Source organism: Phocoena phocoena, chromosome 11 (genome assembly GCF_963924675.1).
Source record: "Phocoena phocoena chromosome 11, mPhoPho1.1, whole genome shotgun sequence".
NCBI lineage: Eukaryota > Metazoa > Chordata > Mammalia > Artiodactyla > Phocoenidae > Phocoena > Phocoena phocoena.
The window spans coordinates 78,943,954-78,966,735 of record NC_089229.1 but is presented as its reverse complement, the minus strand read 5'-3'; the positions used below and the strand labels follow the sequence as shown (position 1 = coordinate 78,966,735).

Genomic DNA, 22,782 nt, shown 5'->3' with positions numbered 1-22,782 from the left:
GTCATGCTAATCTACACTGACAATTAATTATGTGCTCTGAATAATGTATGAATATCCAAGAAAATCCTTTGAAAGACATCCAGTTTCCTATTTCTTAGAGTTATTTCCCCATCCTAATTTTTCTGTGTTTTACTTCATGTTATATGTTTTTAAATTACTTAAAACAAACAAACATAAACAGGAGGTCATTACAATTCTTGTTCCCAAATGTTTAGTTTGGCATCTGATGCAAGGCCTCAACTGCAGGCTGGAACGCCAGAAGCTCGAGCTGAAGACAAGAATGTGGTGCGCGGGCGTGATTTGAATTCAGGAAGAGTGTTTATATTTTCCCAAGGGCCTCACTAACGAGTCAAGCCCTAACTGTTACTACCAACACATTTTAACAGATTAACTTTTCTGATTTGTGAAGTAGAGTATCATCTTGTATGCGTACATCTTTAAAAAACCTTCTCTTCCAACTGCCCTTTAAGCTGCTACAGAAAGTTGAACAGTCAGTCCTTATCACATTGGAAAATGTGTTTTTGCTAAATATCCCGTGGCACATATTCACCCAATAGAGTTTTATTTTTTGATATTTCAAAATTAGAAACAACCTAAATGTCCATCCACAGGGGACTGGTTAAATGAATTATGTTAAAATGGAATACTGTGTGTTTACTAAAAAGAATTATACTTATCTACATTTGTTGATATGGTTGTAAAACCTCCTGAATCATATGATCCTGTAGATTTAAATATATTTTGCTATATACCTCTGTGTGTGTGTTGTAATGCAAAATATATTTTAATAAGCAAAAGAAAAATGTGATCAATGATCTCTAGGAGGTGGGCTGGGAGAGATTTTGCTTCCTGCTATATAATCCTTTGTTTAAATATATGATATATGATTATATCTTAGTTTTAAAAAGAGAAAACCAGTTTAAATAGACCATTGTATTGTTTTGTGTCTATTTTTTATATGTCCTATTTCAACCCTTTTTCTTTACATTTAAAAAGTATATTCAGAATCCTCTCCAGAGCTTTGGCTAAAACAGCATACAGGTTTGACTTGAGTGTCCTAGACAGAGAAGGCCAGAGTTTTGGTTTCCCATTTAAGCCATGCCGTACTTAGAGGGAGAGGCTGACCAGTGAAGTCAGTGCCAAAACTGACAGTGGTACTGGGGTCGGGGAGAGTTCTCTAGCTCAGTTTCCTACTCATTCATCTGGGTGTGTTTTGTGGCTTTAATAGGATTAGAGAAACATTTGCATTGAGGCTTCAGGAAGATTTTCGTGCTGCTCAACTCACAGAGCAGTATAAACCCACAGGATTAAGAATGGGGTTTCTGTGAAGTGAGTAGGGTAAGAAGTGTACATGCATCTGGTTCCCTCCTTGTTTTCTACTTGCTAAGGAAGGCACTCCAAGATGTTGGGGACAGAAACGTACGTGTAGGCAAGGGCATAGTTTTCAAGGAGACGTGGTATGATGTGTTTTTTAAGGAAGTTGTTACAACTGTTTAAGAAGAAAGGCAAGTCCAATTGCAAGTGGTTTGTTGAAAATAAGACCAATAGAGAAAATGACTTGTCTCTCAAATATGTTATCCCATCATTGTTTGCTTAATCTTCCATATTTATTATTTCTCGACCTTGATTTCTCCTACATTTTGAGTCCCATAAATATTGAAGTTATTCTTCCTGACTACAATTCAGAGACCGATATTACCTCTTGTAATTTAGGTGAATACTGACGTGCTCCAGCAGTCATCTGAACCGGAGGTAGAAGTAACACCCTCAAGAAACTGAGAATGCTAAAAAATAGCATCCAGTTAGGATCTGTGGTGGGTTGTATTCTCCTAAGAAGGCCACAGCAGTGTTTCCAGGCCAACATTCTCTTGCCACTCTCCGTCGGTCAGCAGAGTCTGTTTCTCCTCCCCTGAGTCTGGGGCCGATCTTTTTGAATGCCCCAACAGATAGAATGTGATGGATATGACACTGCGTGATTTCGAGGCTGGATCATAATAGGCAATAAGGCTTCCACCTATCTCTTTTTCTCTCTTGAAACACTCACTTGTGAAATCTGACCACCAGGCAATGACAAAATTGAAAGTAGCCTGTGTGGGGGGACAAGTATCAACCATCAGATATGAGAGTGAATGAGTCCGCAGATGATTCTAGCTCCTAGCCTTCAAGTCTGCCAACTGAGGTCCCAAACGTCATGGAGCAAAGATAGGCTGTCACAGCTGCACCATATTCCAGTTCCTAACCCACCGAATATGTGATCATAATAAATGGTTGTTTTACACCACAGAGTTTGGGGGTCATTTGTTTTTCAGTCATAGTGACTGGTACAGGGCCACTTCTCCTCCACTCAGAGATGGATAAGGAGGCATCTGCAGACAAGGGCAAAGTTCTTTTTGAGAGAAAATTTGTATCTGTACATGTGGCCTAGATTCAAATAGTACTTCTTAAAAGAGACAAGTAGCTAATATTTTATTTGAGATGCACAGAGAATATTGATGAGAGAATTGGTTGTTAAAATCTACTGAAGCAAGCAGACCTTATGCATCCAGAGACCACTGAAAGGAGTCTCCTTAGATCCAACTAAGCACTCCTTGAGGTTCCAGGACGTTTTAGGACTTAGAATGTTCTATGCTAATGGGTCATTCCAAAATACTGTCTTTTCAGAGAGATTTCAATATGTCATTAATTAGTTCTTCTGGTTTTAGAAGCACAAAATTACCAATGTTGTAAAAAATTTAGTCTGGAACATTCACTGTATTAATAGATCTAACAAAGTTTAGAAAATGAGTGATTCCCAATAACAGTTCCTGGTTTTCAGTGATAGAAATTAAGAAACTTGACAATTTGTTCATTTTATTGTTTTGTTATGAATTTCAAAATGTATATAATTTTCAAATAATTTTATACATTATCGTTACTAATTCTTTTATTCCCCCGTTCGTCCTGATTATGTACCATAAAAATAAAGGCACTCAGTTATCAATTATTTACAATGCAAACCTCTATTTCATGTGATATTGTATTTTATTAATAGATTACGTAAATTTAAAGAATACCATCACTAGTGTACTGAGTATTTTATAAAATAATTTGCAGGTTTTTAAAATCATTTAAAATAATTTATACATCTTTTTGAAGGTAAATATACCATTTGACTCCTGAAAATTTTGAAAATGTATTACGGTATTTTTTTCTAAAGTACAGTTACTAAAATAAATTAGTAAGTATCTCTTCTCTTTTTGTTCTTTATTCAATAAATTCAGCAAACATTTAGTCAGCCCCTACGATGTACCAGGTACTGTTTTAGACCTTGGAGATACAGAAGTAAATACATCAGAATCCCCATTTTCCTTAGGGTTTTCTAGGGAGCTTACTTTTAATGGGATATGGGACTGACAATAAACAAATGTATGATATTTGGGGATGATAAATGTCATGAGAAAGGATCAATAGTTAGTGATGCACATGAAGAGTAGGGGTACTATTTTAAAGTAAGTGAGAGCAGTCCTCAGTGGTGAACTGAGCTGGCATTTAAGAAGAGATGTGAATGTACAGAGTGATCAAGTCATGAAGCTATCTAGAAGAAGGACATTCCAGATAGAGAGAACACCATGTGCAATGGGCGGATGTAGAAAGAGTGCTTGGTTGTATTTGAGAAAGGACAAGGAAGACAGGATGGCTGAAGCAAAGTGAGCAGTGGGAAGACTGTTAGGAAGTGAAGTTTTAAAATTTTGCCCAAAAGGAAAGTGAAAAAAATGATTTACATGGAGGGGTGACTATATCAAATGCTATCATGGACTTACAATTGAGCAGTCCTTAATTAATGTCATCTCTGATGATCTCACAGTGAAGGGACTTCAGAAATTATAATCTCTGAAAAGGCTCAATGGATTTATGATCATAGCAAGTCTTTTTAATTTTTAAATGTATACATTTCAGAGAAGTAAATGGAGTGATCACTATTGAGTTTTAAGCATAAGATATATTACTAGGATAAAAATGGTAGGGAATGCTGGATGAATATAAAAGTTTAAAGAAAGAGAGGAACAAATAGCCTTCTTGCTCTTGTTAATAGGCATTTAACTTTCCTCCATGTCTTTTCATGATTTGATAGCTCATTTCTTTTTTGTGCTGAATAATATTCCATTGCCTGAATGTACTGCAGTTTATCCATTCACCTATTGGAGGACATCTTAGTTGCTTTCAAGTTTTGGCAATTGTGAAGAAAGCTGCTATAAACATCCATGTTCAGGTTTTTGTGTGGACATAAATTTTCAACTCCTTTGGGTAAATACCAAGGAGCACAATTGCTGGACCATATGAGAAGAGTATGTTTACTTTTGTAAGAAACCACCAAATTGCCTTCCAAAGTGGCTGCACCATTTTGCATTCCCACCAGCAATGAATAAGAGTTGCTCCATATCCCCACCACCGTTTGGTGATGTCAGTTTTCCAGATTTTGGTCATTCTAATAAGTGTGTAGTGGTATCTCATTTCAGTATGTGTTTCTCTGAGGACACATGATGTGGAACATCTTTTCATATGTTTGTTTGCCATCTAGTTATCTGCTTTGGTGAGGTATTTGCTAAGGTCTTTGACCCATTTTTTTAATCAGGTTATTTTCTTATTGTTGATTTTTTTAAATTTTATTTATTTATTTTTGGCTGTGTTGGGCCTTCGTTTCTGTGCAAGGGCTTTCTCTAGTTGTGGCGAGCAGGGGCCACTCTTCATCGTGGTGCGTGGGCCTCTCATTGTTGCGGCCTCTCTTGTTGCAGAGCAGAAGCTCCAGACGCGCAGGCTCAGTAGTTGTGGCTCACGGGCCTAGTTGCTCCACGGCATGTGGGATCTTCCCAGACCAGGGCTCGAATCCATGTCCTCTGCATTGGCAGGCAGATTCTCAACCACTGTGCCACCAGGGAAGCCCCCTTATTGTTGATTTTTAAGAATTCATTGTATATTTGAATTATAGGCTTTTGTCAGATATGTCTTTTGAAATATTTTCTCCCAGTCTGTGACTTGTCTTCTCATCCTCTTGATACTGTCTTTCACAGGACAGAAATCATTAATTTTAATGAATTATGGCTTATCAATTATTGCATGGATTGTGTCTTCATAATTGTTTTTAAAAAGTCATCACCATACCCAAGGTCATTTAGGTTTTCTCCTATGTTGTCACCTAGGAGATTCATAGTTTTGCAATATACTTTTAGGTCTGTGATCCATTTTGAGTTAAGTTTTGTGAAGGGAATAAGATCTGTATCTAGATTCTTTTTTTTTTGCCCTTTGATGTCCAGTTTTTCCAGCAGCATTTGTTGAAAAGACAGTCTTTTTTCAATTGTATTGTCTTTGCTCATTTGTCAGAGATCAGTTGATATATTTATAGGGGTCTATTTCTGTACTCTCTATTCTGTTCATTGATCTATTTGTCTATTCTTTCATCAGTACCACACTGTCTTGATTACTGTAGCTTTATAGTAAGTCTTGAAGTCTGGTAGCATCAGTCCTCCAATGTTGTTCTTCTCCTTCAATATTGAGTTGGCTCTCTTGGGTCTTTTGTGTCTCCATGTAAACTTTAGAATCAGTTTACTGACATTCACAAAATAACTTGCTGGGATTTTGATTGGGATTGCACTGAATCTACAGAGTGAGTTAGAAAGAACTGACATCTTGACAATATTGAGCTTATCCATGAACATGCAGTATCTATCCTATTTAGTTCTTTGATTTTTATCCATCAGTTTTATAGTCATCCTCATATTGGTCTTGTACATATTTGTTAACATCTATACCTAAGTATTTCATTGTGTGTTTAATTTAAAATTCCACTTGTTCATTATTATATTATATAATAATATAATTATTACATTACATTATAATTATAAAATATAGTTATTATATAATTATATAGGAAAGAAATTGACTTTTGTATATTAACCTTGTATCCTGCAAACTTGCAATAATTGCTCACTAGTTCTAAGAATTTTTGTCAATTCTGTAAGATTTTCTACAGAGTCAATCATGCCATCTTTATCATAAAACAAAGACAGTTTCATATCTTCCTTTCAAATCTGTATACCTTTTATTTCCTTTTCTTGTCTTACTGCATTAGCAAGGACTTCTAGTATGATAATGAAAGGAGTGGCTAAGAGGGCACATCCTTGCCTTGTACCTGATCTTAGTGGGAAAGCTTTGAGTTTACCACCTAAAGTATGATGTAAGCTCAAGGGTTTTTGTAGATAGTCTCTTTTAAGTTGAGAAAGTTCCCACCCTTCCTAGTCTACTGAGAGTTTTTATCATAAGTGTGTGTTGGATTTTGTCACACAATTTTCTGCATCTATTTGATATGATCATGTGATTTTTCTTATTTAGCTTGTTGATGTGATGATTACATAATTAATTCTTTTTATAGTGTTTACTTGTTGACAGTTTGCTTTATTTATTTATTTATGGCTGTGTTGGGTCTTCGTTTCCGTGCGAGGGCTTTCTCTAGTTGTGGCAAGCGGGGGCCACTCTTCATCGTGGTGCACGGGCCTCTCACTATCGCGGCCTCTCTTGTTGCAGAGCACAGGCTGCAGACACGCAGGCTCAGTAATTGTGGCTCACGGGCCCAGTTGCTCTGCGGCATGTGGGATCTTCCCAGACCAGGGCTCGAACCCATGTCCCCTGCATTGGCAAGCAGATTCTCAACCACTGCGCCACCAGGGAAGCCCCCATAATTAATGTTTGAATGTTGAACTAGCCTTGCACACTTGGGATAAAGCCCATTTGGTCATTGTATATAATTCTTTTTATACTTTTTTGGGTTTGATTTGCTAACATTTTGTCGAGGATTTTTTCATCTACGTTCATGAGAGATGTCTGTAGTTTTCTCTTCATGTCTTTGGTTTTGGTATTAGGGTAATGCTTGCCTCACAGAATGAGTTAGGAAGTATTCCCTCGGCTTCTTTCCTCTGATACCATATAGCTTTTGACTGCTAAAGTTTCAAAGAAAAATAGACAGAACCAACCTCTGTTCAGAGAATATGACTAGATTTTTAGTTTATCATACTTAACATTTAACAGATTTTTAATATATATGGTTATATTCAGAGTCACTATATTGGCATTTCCTAAAGACTTTAAACTCCATCGTGTCTTTTATTTAGAGAAATCTGGGCATACATCAGCAAAACTATCATTTTTCATCCAAGCATAGTGATACCTATGTAGTAAATCAGGTGGTAAGTCATTTGGATAGGTCATACTCATGGAATTTCTGTATGATAATAGTCTGCATTTGTTTTACCACACACCATTTAGATTACTTGATCCTTCTGTTCCCTTGCATAATGTCATTTGTTTACATTAAAACCCAAGAAGAAAGAGTTTCAGTGTATTGGCTGGATTTGTTCACCTTAAAACACAAGAAGAAAACGTTTCAATGCATTGGCTGTATTGCCTTAATTAAGTGGATCCTCAGACTGTACACTGTAGTGGAGAAAGAGCAGATGTCTTGGGACTGTGTTGCTACTTTATATGGTATTTCAGGAGTATCTCAAATGCAGTGTTCACTTATGGATAACTTTTTTTTAATAAAATTATCCCCCCACCTTCATTAATCTTACTTCCCAGTTCCAGTGCATTTGTAATGCTTGGTGAAGATGGGTTACACTTAAGTTACTTTGCCAGATATTTTTCTGAACCTTTCTCACCTGTAAATATAAATATATAAATATAGGTGATGAGAATTTTTATTAATTGAGATGGTTATTTAGGAATTCTAGTTTACAATCATTTGCTTATTTTGTATGTATAAAAAAGCAAATACAGAAGATCATTGTTACTTAGTTGACAAGAAAAGTAAATGATTGAAATAGAAACAGAAGTCATATAATACCTTTTATACCAGCCTTACAAATGCCTCTGGGCTATATACCATCAGTTTATGAAATTTCTACCCAAAATGCCACCAATTCTGCTTTGCAAATTCCCTACAGATTTTTAAAGGAAGGAAGAGAAGATTCTTGGTCTTTTCTTGCTTTCATTTGTATACCATTACTGGATTGTCGCATTTTACGGGAAAGCCTTTTAACTTTAACATTGTAGCATAGCATAGGTATACTTTTCATCGTAGTGAGAGAAGGATAGTATATGATTAGGAGTGTGTGGTTTTGAATCAGATTTCCTGGATTAAAACTGAGCTTTGGGGCTTCCCTGGTGGCGCAGCGGTTGAGAGTCCGCCTGCCGATGCAGGGGGCACGGGTTCGTGCCCCGGTCCGGGGGGATCCCACGTGCCGTGGAGTGGCTGGGCCCGTGAGCCATGGCCGCTGAGCCTGTGCGTCCGGGGCCTGTGCTCCGCAACGGGAGAGGCCAAAACAGTGGGAGGCCCGCATACCGCAAAAAAAAAAAAAAAACTGAGCTTTGCTATTTATTAGATTCATAAACTTGGGCAAGTACTTTAACCTTTCTTGGCTTAATGGAGATTAAAATAGTCCCTACTTTACATAGGATTATTATGAGAACTAAATGAGTTACCCCATGTAGAGTGCTTACATTACTTGGCACATTACTTGGCACATAAAAAGTTCACTTTTGGTGTTAGCTGTTAGTGCTGTTATTTTATTGAGCTCCCTAACTGTATAGTTGAGATCAGAATGTCTTTGGTTCTACTCACTCTGTCTTGAAGTATTTGTTAAATACGTTTTTGTTCCAGAAGTGGTTTGTGACAACTTAAAATATATGTATTATTAAATTTCATGGTGAATGGAAAATGAACACCAAATAATGAGTGTGAAGCTGATAGAGAGTCAATATAAATATATATTTATATTTATGCCACAATGTCCTGTCTACTTACCAAAGTTAAAATTGCTTGGAATTTCCTGGGGACAAAACTATCATATTTTATCCATAGTATTCATAATTTTTAAATTGATTAGGAACTGTATGTTTCTTTCCAGATATTATAAGTTAACTTGCTTGCCTAGGCAAAATTTCACTGCTGTAGTTCTAAATCCATCCCCTTTATATGTTTTTTTTTTTTTTAACATTTTTAGGTGTTTTTCACTCTTCTAGTTTGTGGATGAAATACTCTAGCAGAGAACAGGGGAAAAAAATAAAAGAGGCACTTGCCAATGCAACTTGCATACATATATGTTCAGGTGATGGGCATAACGTGATCATTATGATTATTTTATTTTTATTTTTTACCATTCATATACTCTTAAGCCATTACAGGATATTTTATTCTATTAGTTGTTTTTCAGTGCCCAAATTAAAATTTCCAATTCAGTGGAAATTTCAGTCTCACTGACAACATTTTGAGCCTCAAGTAAATTTTTGTTTCTATTATACTAGTAGACACATACAGTGTAAACTTGGTACCTTTAGCACTGGGATTTATATTTGCCTCCTAGTAACAGAAACTAGAAATAACAATGGCATAAGCAAGTCCAGAGGTAAGCAGGTTTAAAGCTACGGGAGCTTAACAAAATCATAAAAGATTCAGGATCCTTCTGACTTTGTACTTTTTTAATCTGTAGCACTGGCTTACATGATTAGCACTATAGAATAGCAGCTGGAGCTCCAGTAAACACATTTGTGATAGAGGAAAAAGGAAAGATGCAAGAACCAAAAAGGGAAAAAAATTCAGGACAGGCGTCTGTCCCACCTTTAAGGAGCTGTTTTGGAGTTCCTCCCCAACAACTTGCACTCACGTCTCTTTAGCTACCCCTGGGAGCAATAAGGGAATGATACCTGGAGGATGTTCCCATTTTTCCTAGGACTAAACTATAATTTTATCGGTAAGAAAGAAGAGTGGATATTGGAGAAAGAACTCTCAAGCTTTGCCATAATCCCTGACTTCTCATATCTTCTGTTTGGAAGGTGTCCAGTGTTAAATTTCTTCAGCATCTTCTCTTTGAGCAGGTGCTATTACCATTTTTAGGCAATAATATCCAAATTTAGCTTTCCTAATTTAAACCAAACCTCCTTTACTTGCTTACAAGAAGGAAGGTTAGGGTTTTCCTACATTTCTCAATCCAGCTGGGATTTTAGGAGGACTGACAGGTGCTTTCCCACTTGGTTCACTCAGTAGGATAAATCTGTTTTAAAATGTGCCAGACAGATGGTGTTGTGTTTTTTCCAGGCTTCAGTGATCAAGTACACACTGTAAAATCCTGAATGACGAAGAAGAGCAGCCCTATTTAAAATGAGAGGAAAAAAGTCTATTCTCACTAACTTCCATTTGATTAAATGTTTCTTTGTTCCATTGGTTCTATTTTGAATACTGAGGATTTCCTAATGGGAATCAGGTGTGCATCCCAGCTGCAGAGCAGCACACCCTTGGGCACATAGCCCCTTCTCTCAGTAGTGGAAACGAAGATAAGCACAGATTCTCAAAGCGTCAGCGGTACCCCAAGGTGAGGTCTGTCCTGCACAGTGCCTTTATGAACATTTCCCCTTTCTTTCGTTATGGACCTAGAAAGAAGTAATCAATTGTTTTTATATACAGCCACTGAGGTTTACAGATTCTTTAAGGCATATGTGATGTATTCGATGTGCCAGTTTTTCTTTAAATGCTTCTGTTGCATTTTCAGGGAAGCATTTGTATGTTAATACAACAGAAACCTTCCTGGGCCTACCTTTTAGGAAGAGAAGATAATTACATGTTTTAAAGACGATATCTAGAGGGATTTTGGCATCTTGACAAGTTTCTGCACAAGTGTACACAATGCAATAAACCCCTACATATTTATAGCAAAACAGATACTGTGCCAAAGCCCCCAGCCGTACCTGAAGTTCTTATCTGAGAAGACACTGTACTGTTGTGGTTTAGAGACTAGCTTAGTGTGATACACACCTGGATTTGAATCCTGGCCCTGCCACTTGGGCAAGTCATAACATCTCTAAGCCTTGGTGGCCTCATTCAGAGTTTCAGGAGAATAAAGATGAGATAATGCACAGTAGAGGTTTTCCAGTGATGCCCTGCACTTACGTAATTTCCTTACCTTGAGCCTGGGCTGGGCGAAGCAAAGTTGGCTTTTGGGAAGATCATGGCCTCTATCTTGGGCGCTGTCTTGCTCTCTTGGCGTGCTCTCATTCTGTCTCGGTTGCTTGCTTTGGGAGAGTCAGCTATCGTGTGATTAGGCACCCTTGTGGAGAAGTTCACGTGAGCTCTGTTGGAAGTGGATGTTTTGAGGCCTGTCAGCAGCCGCTCGGTGAGCTTGGAAGCAGCTTCTTCCCCTGCTGGACTTTGAGCTGACTGCAACCCAGCCACAGCTTGATGGTAACCCCTCAGTAGAGACCATGTGTGAGAGGCACTCAGGCTGCACCCAGTTTCCTGACCCACAAAAATGGGGAGACCATAAATATTTGTTGTTTTTTGTTTTAAACCACTATGTTTGGGTTGATTTGTTACACAGTAATTGGTAACTAATACAACACAATAAGGAAATTCACCTGTGCCTAGCAGGTAATAATAGTAACACTGTTCTCAAAACAAGAGAAGGTCAGACTCCATCCAGGACTGTTAATTTTGCCCTGTAAATCAACTTCAATATATGTGTGCAGAGAGCTCAGAAATAAGCCTTGTGTACAGTTCTTTGCATGCTTTTGTACATTGAAACATAATAGGCAAAATATATCAGTTATCTGAGAATTTTAAGATAGCACAGGAAAACAAGAACCCAAGAGGTCATGTAATTCTTTCTCCTACTTCAAAATAAGGTGAAATTTAAATTGCTGAAAATCAAAACAAAAGAGTCCTACAGAGAGTAATTGGCAGATATTGTTCCTTGGATTGACACAAAAGAATTGCTAAAATCTTTAAAACTTGATGAAAATACAAGAGTTTGTGTTTGTTGTACTTGAACAATTTGTTACTTAACAATATTTGTTTGGGATTTTTATGTTATTTAATTTACAAAAGGCCATCCTACAGACTGCAATATTTGCACTAACCTAGGTCTTAAAAAAATGTAGAACAAGGCTATTCATGGTTTGGGAGCATGTAACAAATTTTATTAAAAACTTTATGTGGAATGTCATATTAAAATCAGTCTGTCTTGCCAGAATCAATCCATTTTTTATTTGAGATAAATTCCTGCCATTGAACTCTAGAAAGTAGGATATGGAACTTATTAATAGGTAAATACAACCTTATGGATCAGAGCCCTAAGATGGGATTACTGTACAATTACTATTCTACTATACAATTTTAGTTACCTTTTCTTTCGTTCTAAAATTTTCCTAAATCTGTGGTTTTTAAAAATGTTTTGGAAATTGTCTGAATTCAGAGTAAAGCAGTTGTTACCAGAATTATATTCTTTTCAAATTTATTAAACCTCACATATGGAAGTTTATACTAGAAAGTCTAGTGTCTACATTCACTCACTACCACAGTGCATCCTTTTCTGGCCAACTGCTGTTGCTTAACTTATAAGATCGAATAAGATTGTATTCCAAGGTGGTATGCCTGCACATTAAGTCTGGAATACATATTGGTTTATGCTGCCCAGATGATTTAGTGAAGAGCAAAAATGAGTATTCCCATTTCCCAGTGGATTCTATGGTAGTTTGGGATAAAAAGGCAGAACTGCCCAAATATGTAGAACTTATTTTAGATGATTCAAAAACAGAGAATTGACTTACCCTAAGACATCTTAAAACAAAAACAAAACAAAGCAAAACTCACAGTTCTTTAGTTGTGGCCAGTGGGGTTTAAGACTCTTTATACCCGTTTTCCATTTACTCTGAAAGAGCATCTGTAATTCATCTTGTGCTTGGTGGAAAGTTACACAACTAATTTATATGTTGATATTTTTTAACTAAATAGATAGACTTGAAATATATTTCAAAGTTGAAAAAGTTTCTCAAAGAGAGTAGGAGATGTGAACTCCGGAGTAAGAGTCTTCGTGGGACGTGATGGCCCGTGAATGTTTTGGTAAAGAGGTCAGGTCTACATTTTCAGAAATTCAGGTCCAGGCAGCTGGCACTGCCTTAGTTCAAATCACTCTCCTGATCATATTGAATCTTTTAGAGTTAGAGTCATTCTAAACATGTATTTATATCACTATTATCCTCAAGTTGGTTCAAAGTCTCTTCCAACATGATTTACAATAATGACATAGTTATATTCCCAGAGAGGGGATGTTCTATCTCAACTTCAGCTTTATATACAATACATCCCTCTTGCAGTCAGATTTACTTCTCTGCATATATAAAGAAAAGAGTATTTATTACTTATCTGAAAATATAAAGACTATTTTAAAAGAGAAACTCTTTATGGTTGGTATACCCGTAATAAGACAGATACTATAGAACTTCCATTAATGCTACAGTAATATTACAGATAAGTCTAAATTTTCTTAGGCTGAAATGCAGAATTTGAGGATACAGGATAAAGGTAAAGATGGTGGTATTTAAAGGAAAAATGTTTAGATGTCACAATAAAAAGAATCACCACTCAAGAATAACAATCATCTTCAAGTCTGTGAGTCCTTATTGTTTGTTCATAAAACGAACCAGCCCATTATGAGTATGTATGCATGTTAAGTTTTAAAACTGATTCATAATCTACTTCCTTCATGGCTACATTGAGAGAAAGGATAGTTATATCATCTCACCCAGAATGGTTGTCAGCACCTTTCTGGTCATAGTGCTGGTACTCTAGGGATGAATCCTATCTGTCCATTGTCAAATGTCCATTGTCAAATTGTGAGGGCACAGAATCTACTTGATACATAGTAGGGTTTATTAAGCAAAGATAAACTCGGGCTAATACTTTTAAATGTATTTTGAAGAAGTATATTTTTTATGTGTAGGAGGACATATTAGGTTTGTGAAATTGGTCTGTTAACAACTCAGTGTATCAGTTTTCCACAACTGTAAAATGTAGATGTTAGACTAAGCAGTCTCAAAATCTCTTACCAGTAAAATTCCATGATTATTTATTAAGGGGAAACTGAACCAGTATAATATTCTCCCTATATATACAGTTTGTTTTTAGTCTAGGGGAGTTCTCAAGAAAAATTGAGTTGTGGTGTATTTTCCAAAGAATGCTTTACACACACACACACAATTCCAAGGTTTAAAAGCTTGAGAAACATTACCTATGCTATAGCCATTTTGGCAATTCACAATGCTTATTATTAGCACAAAAGCTATATAAAAGTATAAAAGAAACCTTTTTTATCCTGCATTTCCGAAATTCCCTCCAGTTCATCATAACTCAATAAATGGCACCATCATTCTAAGAATCACCTTTTACTTCTCTTTTCCTTTCATCCATACTTCTAATCCATCAGCAGCTCAAGTTGGTCCTATCTAAAAATATATTTTAAACCTGACCTGCTGTTTAAGCCTCTACTGCCAACAGTCTGATTAACTTTATATTTTCCCCAGACCAAAAGTCTCCTAACTGGGTTTTCTTCTGCTCTTGCCCCCCAACAATCTCTTGTCCCCAGTACAAGTGTGATTGTCATCGTTGTTGTTGTGGCCGTGCTGCACGGCTTGCAGGATCTCAGTGCCCCAACCAGGGATTGAACCCAGGCCGTGGCAGTGAGAGTGCCGAGTCCTAGCCACGAGGCCACCAGAGAACTCCCTACAAGTGTGATATTTTTCAGACATAGAATATGGTCACACCCTTGCTCAAAACTCTCCAGAGTCTTCCAATAACCTATAGCGCCCTTCCCGCTCTGGCCACTGTCTACTTCTCTGATCTTCTCTCCTACCAGTCCTCCCCTCACCTTGCTCATTTTGCTCCTGTCTTCTTTATTTATTGCCAGTCCCTATTCAAGCCAAGTCTGAGCCCACATTTTGGACTTTCCTCCTGTGGTTTCATCTGCCTTGTAACTTTCTTTCCTGATGCTTTTGCGTGGTTGGTTTTCTCTAATCATTCCCACCCAAAAGATGTCCCCTCTGTCCCTGTCAAATCCTTTACCCTACTTCGTTATTTTTTATAATACTGATCTCTACCTGAAGAATATTAATTTGTCTCCTCAAACTAAAATATAAACTAAACTGTAAAGTATATAAGAGCAGAGAATTGTTTTCTTCACCGCTATATTTCTCTAGTGCCTGAAACAGTGCCTGGCACATAGTAGGTACTGAATATATATTGAATAAATGAGTGAATGAAAGAATATATGAGTACTCCTAAACTCCAGACAAGGCCACACTATATGTATACTTTTTTTTTTAATATAAATTTGTTTATTTATTTTTGGCTGTGTTTGGTCTTCGTTGCTGCGTGCGGGTTTTCTCTAGTTGTGGCGAGCGGAGGCTACTCGTCCTTGCCGTGTGCGGGCTTCTCATTGTGGTGGCTTCTCTTGTGGTGGAGCACAGGCTCTAGGCGCGCGGGCTACAGTAGTTGTGGCTCACGGGCTCTAGAGCGCAGGCTCAGTAGTTGTGGCTCACGGGCTTAGCTGCTCCGCGGCATGTGGGATCTTCCCAGACCAGGGCTTGAACCCGTGTCCCCTGCATTGGCAGGCGGATTCTTAACCACTGCACCACCAGGGAAGTCCTATATGTATACTTTTTGGGGGCTCAGAGCAATAATGCACTATTAGTGGCAGTCTTAACTTCGTTACTGGTCAGCTGATTGACCAATCAATCAATGGATTGGCTCAATCTCAAGCATGTAAATGAAACTGCTTGAGGATATGTGTGTATGTGTGGGGGATGCATATAAAGTCAGAAAAATAAAGGCATTCATACCCGAGCAGCACTGTTAAAAGGGCAGCGTTGCAATAAAAACTGAAGAACTATTTCACTTCTTATCAGAAGGTGTGAATAGTCCTTCTTACCCAATGGTATTACATCTACTGGGAAATCCACCTGAGTAATTACAGTTCCGGATCATCATACTTGACCTTTCTTCAATTCCCACGAAAGAGCTTGTTAGTGAATGTGAAAATGTGATCCATTAAACATATTACTAAACATAAAACATGTTTATGAGTAATTTTCTATCAGTGGATTTGCTGGATATCTCTTTTTAAGCATAAGTTTAAAATATGTAGGAGGGCAGGTTGGAAAAGTAACAGTGATAAAGGTAGGCCTAATATTTTCACATCTTCTGGTATATCTTATTGGTGAAAGCCCAGAAGATATTGAAATCACAATTAGTACTGTGTATTTAATATTTAATATATATATTAATTATATATACATATATTTTATATACATATATATATTCAAAAACAATGTATCAGATTTTCTGGGATATAAACAGTGTTCTTAACAGTCCCATTAAGATAAGCCTTTTTTTATTCCTGTAGCTGAATTTGAATTTTGCTCTCTTGACCAGTATGAGTTCACCATGCATCATATTGTGTTTTGGTGATAGGAAATAAAAGCTAAGGTCTAGAGATGCTTTGTTTTTCTTTTGCTATGGCATGAAATACTAATGCAAAGGTAAATCTAATACAGGAAATTATTGGAAAGTCGTGTCTTCTTTTTACCCCCTAAGCTTAATATTAACTTTTAATAAGTAGTATGTATGCTTTTAAATGGTTTTCAGCAGTATGCTAGCAAACTGAAGAGATGACAAAGAGGGAGAAAAAGATTTATAAAGCCCAGGTGTGTGTTTCAGAAGCCTCAGAATTTCCAGGGGTTTTTTTCAGGTATCTGAAAGAGCTGAACAGCACCTGAAGCAACAGTAAATAGAAGGGAAAACAAAGCAGTTAGAGCTACACTGTTATGAAGAGATTGTAAATCCTACAGCCAGTGTTTGCTGCAGCTACCCTGGACATAACGTTGTCAGCGTGAAGTCACAGAATACAAATCTTTGATTCACTTTGAGGTGAAAGCCACAAAAACAGAACTAAGTCCCACTCTTCAAGGGTGCAAAAAGAATATTTTGCCAAAATTCTTCTTGCCTCAATAAAGGATAATAAGGTCATGCCTAATAAAACTGAAACTGTTGAAATTCAGGAATTCGCCGAGAACATCAGTTTGATGCACTTGTTTCAGAGAGAGGAATTGTCCCTGAACTATAAGAGTAAGGTCTCAAGTGTCCCCCTCATAGACGTGATCTTACATACCATGCCCAGAAAGCACCCACCAAATTGGAATCTTAGATCTGAAATGGCCCAGTTTATCTTCTTCCTCACAGAGTATCAGATTCATGCATATGTGGAAACCTGATTTATGACAGAAGTAGCATTGCAGATGACATATTTTTTGGCTCAAGCAGTTTCTATAAGATATGCTAGCATAGGTATACAGAGGTCTGTGTTGATAGGTGTTCATTACAGCATTGATTATAATAGCAAAAGATAAGGAACAATTCAAATGTCTATCAATAGAATAATTTTTAAATAAGTAATAAAATAATCCATTATATAAAATTATAAATATACAATGGAAAACTATGCAACTGTTTAAAAAGAAAACAGGGAAAACTGGCCCTCCCATACACTACAGATGGGACTGATAAATTGGTACTCTCACTCTGGAAAGCAATTTGGTAATAACTATCACAGTTTAAAATATGCAAGTCCTTACAGACAACCCAATTAAAAAATGGGCAGAAGAACTGAATAGACATTTTTCCAAAGAGGAAATGCAGATGGCCAACAGGCACATGAAAAGATGCTCGACATCGCTAAACATCAGGGAAATGCAAATTGAAACCACAATGAGGTATCACCTCACACCTGTCAGAATGGCTGTCATCAGAAAGAACAGAACTTAAAAATGTTGGCGAGGATGTGGAGAAAAGTTAACTCTCCTACACTGTTGGTGGGAATGCAAATCGGTGCAGCCGCTGTGGAAAACAATATGGAGGTTTCTCAAAAAACTAAAAATAGAACTACCATATGACCCAGCAATTCCACAGGTGGGTATATAACCACGAAAACAAAAACACTAATTCAGAAAGATACATGTACCCCAATGTTCATTGCAGCACTATTTACAATTGCCAAGGTATGGAAGCAACCTAAGTGTCCATCAACAGGTGATGGATAGAGAAGATGTGGTATGTGTGTGTATATATATAGATATAGATATATATCTATATATATATACACACACACACACACACAATGGAATATTGTTCGGCCATAAAAATGAATTAAATTTTGCCATTTGCAATAACATGGATGGACTTGGAGGGCATTATGCTAAATGAAATAAATCAGACAATGAAAGACAAGTATTGTATGATATCACTTATATGTGGAATCTAAAAAATAAACTAGTGAATAAAACAAAAAAGAAGCAGACTCACAGATATAGAAAACAAAATAGTGGTTACCATTGGAGAGAGAGAAGGGGGGAGGGACAGTGTAGGGGTAGAACTAAAAAAGGGATTATATGAAATCATCTGTGTGAAACTTTGAAATTATAAAGCACTATAGAATTTAAAGAATCTTTCATTCAATAAAAAATGAAATAAATAATTAAAAGAAGCACTGGGCATGAATGGATGAAGAGGGGTGACTGGCTAGGTGTCTGTCTAATCAAAAGGCTGGCTTTCCCCATCTAGAATGTTGCGGATTACTCCATGGATTCTGGAACACTGAAAACAACAACTGCACAGGCAGTAAAAATGAATTACAAATACTTTGGTATCTAAGAGAGAAGTATGTGTCTAATCAGTCCATTGACTAATATTTTTATGTCAATTACTTAGAAGTGTCAGAAATTTTACTTTTTATTTTAGTGAGATATTTTTTCATTAATTTCATTTATTCTTCACATATTTACTGACGGCCTTGTGTATTGAACCTCTGCTTTTTGTCTTGCTCCTCTCCTAGTCTATTCTTCCTACAGCGCCCATGTGAACATACTAACATATGTTCAACCGCAATTATATCATTATTATTTTTGCATCTAAAAAATAAATAAAATAAAATATGCAAATCTTATGATGTAGAAATTCCATGTATTAGAATCTGTCCAAGAGAAACCCTTGGACAACTTCTGAAGGGAGTGCACTCAGATTGTAAATTTCCTTGTTGCTTCATAAACAAGACAAAATTGGAATAAACTTACATGTCTATCAATGGGAAAGTGGCTAAATAAATCATGGAATGCAGTCAAGCAGTTTCTTGAAAATGAAATAGGAAAAATTTCCAGTAATGACAGTGGAAGAAAGTGATTATGTGAACCCTGCCATAGTTAACAATTACAAGATCTTGACCAAATATTTTTTAAAAACCTATCTTTAAACGCTTGAAAATACCCAAAGTAGACAGAAACCACTAGGAATGGACTGGACCAAGGTGTTGGTGTACCCTTCTGTACTATTTGAATTTGGACCAAGTGCGAAATAATTTTATAAAACCGCAAATAATTAGATTTCAATCTGTTTTATGTGTATTAAAATGAAACATTAAAAAATTCAACTTTAGTCTCCTACATAGCTTTTAAATTAGGTTAAGCATGTTTTCACTTTTAGAATTAAAAGTGCGTCTATCATTTCCTAGTAGATTGCCTTGCTCTATTCGGGTTAAGTATTTATTGATTCAGTCAATCTCAGCAAATATTTATTGAATGTCGAACATGTGGCCAGACCCTCTTCTAGATGCTGGGGTACGATAGTCAGCAAGACAGACAACTCTCTGCTTACCTGGGGATGAACTGTCTTATTTGATAGAGACTTGTAAGCAGAAGGTATATATTCACCTAAAGGTATCATCTGAGAGAGGAAGAGAAAAAAAAAAAAACCCATGTGAAAAAAGGATAAACAGGAATCTTACTTCTTTATGTACATTAAAATCCCAAAATATTAGAATTGAAGGGAGTCTTAGTAGTTTTCAATCTTTTTACATGAGGATTTTGCTAAATATAATATATTGTTTTTTGATTAATTCTTAGGATACTTCAAAATTTTAATCTTTCATTTTTTCAGTCATTTTGAATTCAATGGATTATGGATGTGTAATTTAATAGAGAATTCTTGTTTGGATTTGTCTTTTTTCTTTTATGTTGGGGGGAGCATGTAGGAGGAATAGTCAACTTTTACATAAATATGACAGGTGTGTATCATGAAATGGAATTTATTTGGCTTTCTTTTGAGTTCCTCCATTCTATAACCTGTAGGTAATGTGTTGTCGTTGGTTATTTTTACACAATGAGCAATTTTTTAGGGCAGAAGAGTTAGAAACCCTTTTTTGATGTATCCAATAATCCTTACAATCCAGAAAGTTCTTTGTTGTATGACTTTTATTACTATGCCTCTATGGTTTTGTTCACTGTATTTGTTATTGATACACTAAAACAATCCTAATAAAAAATCTATAACTCAACAGGAAAACCAAGTCAAATTTGTTTCAACAGTATCACATGTTTCTTAAAATAAACCTTTCCCAAGAACTTTCTCTAATTTCAGGAAATTGTTTATATCCTTACCTGTCCTTTGTCCCAGTTAAACTCTATGCATGGAGTAATTATGCTGTTTTTCTATAACATGTTTTTCTTCTGTTTTGTGCATCTGTTATATTTTTTATGATATTTGTGGATTTCTAGTCTGTATATTCATTAAGAACTGGTATTTTTATATACTATTTTATATTATCTGAAATCACTCTGATCAGATTTATGGTATTTCTCCAATAACTGAATACCAACATCAATTATAAAATTGTAATGATTATCATCTCAGCTTAGATGATAGGCCAGAAACAGTGACTGCACTGTCTCTGAGTTTAAAGCACTATTTGATTTTCTAAATCATCATCTGAAAAGGTTTCTCTAGTGGGCTTCTGTAACATTCTTTAGCCCTCAACTAAGTATATTCTTTTTCTCTTTCTCTCTCTCTCTTTAAAAAAAATCAACAGCTTGATCAAGTCATCCGCCAAAGAAGCCTGTCCAGTTTGGAACTGTTCCTCTCTTGTGCTCAGAAACAGTTAAGTGCTTTAATAGCTACGGAACCAGTTGACATTGAATAAAGAGAACGTGACAACCTAACCCACACTGGCAATGGATAAATCATTAGACCTCTAAAATACATGCTGTGAATTATAAAGATGCTTTTGTTTTCTTTCCAAACCTTGGAAAATTGATTTCCACTTCAAGGATAAACCAAAACAGTATTCAGAAGAACTACAAGAGATCTAATTTATTTTCTTTTGTTTTCTCCTTTACATTTTACTATTATTTTATTAGCAGTAGTATAACAGCAACAAAAAGTATGATGTGACCCCAAAACCATTGAAAATTACCAGATTAAAAGTTAAACTAAGTAAACTTTATAGCCTCTGGTGCCCTGTTAACATTGTATTTGGCAAAAATAGTAAATATTTTTTACTTATTGTTTCACAATGACTTGATAAGATTCTAGGATGTCATCATACATTTATTTGATTTTGAGGCTAGAAACAGCATGGTTTTCAACATCACCTATTTATCTATGTAACTTAGATGTAAAACACTGATATGACAGAGAATCATTCTGATATTACCAAACCTCTTTTCTGTAGTGGGATCTATGTATTTTCATTGGTAACAATTAACAACACTAAAGATTATTAAATTAATTCAACTTTGATCTGATGTACCATTTAAAGGAATATATGTGTGTAATGTGCTTATTTCTTATTTCTTTTCTTCAAAGTCACTGTGAATCAATAAAATCATTTTTCTTATGAATCATACCATGAACTTAATCTCTAGAAAGAGAATATAACTTAGCCATTTATGGGGATTCGGGTTCAAATATAAGAGATGTGAAATACTTTCCCAGTACTTCAGAAGGTACTTAAGTCATGAGCAGTGTGCTTCAATGTGAAATCATGAGTTGTTTTTTTTTTTTTAAACATCAAAACTAAAATATCATTACAAATGTATGCAAATATTCTGTCTTGTTTTCTGAAATGCTCCTACTTTCATAGGCTTTGTACTTTTCTGGGAATTTCTCAGTGTAATAAAAAAGAGCTTCACATCTTATTTGGTTATTATTATTTTTCAATACTTTTTAAAAAATTTTAAAAAGTTTTTCTTACTCAAACTTCTACACCCATGGATGATGATGTTTTTAATTTATACCTTCCCCTAAATATTATAATAATATTTATCAAGAATCTTTAAATGTTAATGACTACTTAGGTTTCTCTTACAAATTTAAATAAGAAATTAAAGCAAGCAGGCCACTGACTTGAAATGCAGCATAGTTTAAAAGGGGGAAAAGGGCTTTTAATTCAGGAACAAGCCAATAACATAATGTTATGGTCACATTTAAAATCAGTTGACTCTTTGTCATCAAATTTTAAATGATAGGATATTTTACAAGTTACTCAGATATGATTTAGATGAAAATGAAGCATAACAGGTCACTGAAACTAAGATCCAGAAAGCTGTAGAAATATCAAGAGTATATAATAATCTACACCTCTCTTTCTACCCCTACCAGCACAGAATGATTTTTTCTTCTTCCGTTTGGGGTTACATTAGTCTATGCTATTGACATAGAGTAATTGTGGTCTGAAGTAATTTGGAACAGACTGACACTGATCAGTCTGTGAATATTTGAGGAACACCCACCATGCACAATAAATTCTTATATTGCTAAAATACTTTTTTCCCATGGAGTTATCCTTAAAGATAACTGAGAATAATCATCTGAACATAAAACTATTTGATACATTAATCCTTCCAAACTGAATTAGCTAATAATCTATTTTGGTGATGTTCAAGTTATAGATTTCCACATTTAGAACTGTATTCTGTTTTTGTCCTGGTTATCACAAGGACATAAACCATCTCAGGTAGCATTCACTAAGAGAATTAGATGATTGAGCATTGTGCTGTGCCCAAAGATAAGAGTTTTTCCCTGAAATGTGAGCCCAAAGTGTCAAA

General features: G+C 35.9%; 1 protein-coding gene across 5 annotated transcripts in view; it reads left to right on the top strand.

Annotated features, from left to right (window-relative positions):
- Positions 1 to 21,680, top strand: part of CCDC91 (coiled-coil domain containing 91) — a 288,403-nt gene extending 266,723 nt beyond the window's left edge. For 4 of the 5 annotated variants that reach the window (XM_065886923.1, XM_065886924.1, XM_065886926.1 and 1 more), the window contains one exon: positions 20,766 to 20,876. In XM_065886923.1, the coding sequence (XP_065742995.1) occupies positions 20,766 to 20,876 (111 nt within the window). Of the gene's footprint in view, positions 1 to 20,765 lie in introns of all 5 variants that reach the window. The other variant, XM_065886922.1, reaches the window with a different exon arrangement.
- Positions 21,681 to 22,782: the final 1,102 nt, after the last annotated feature.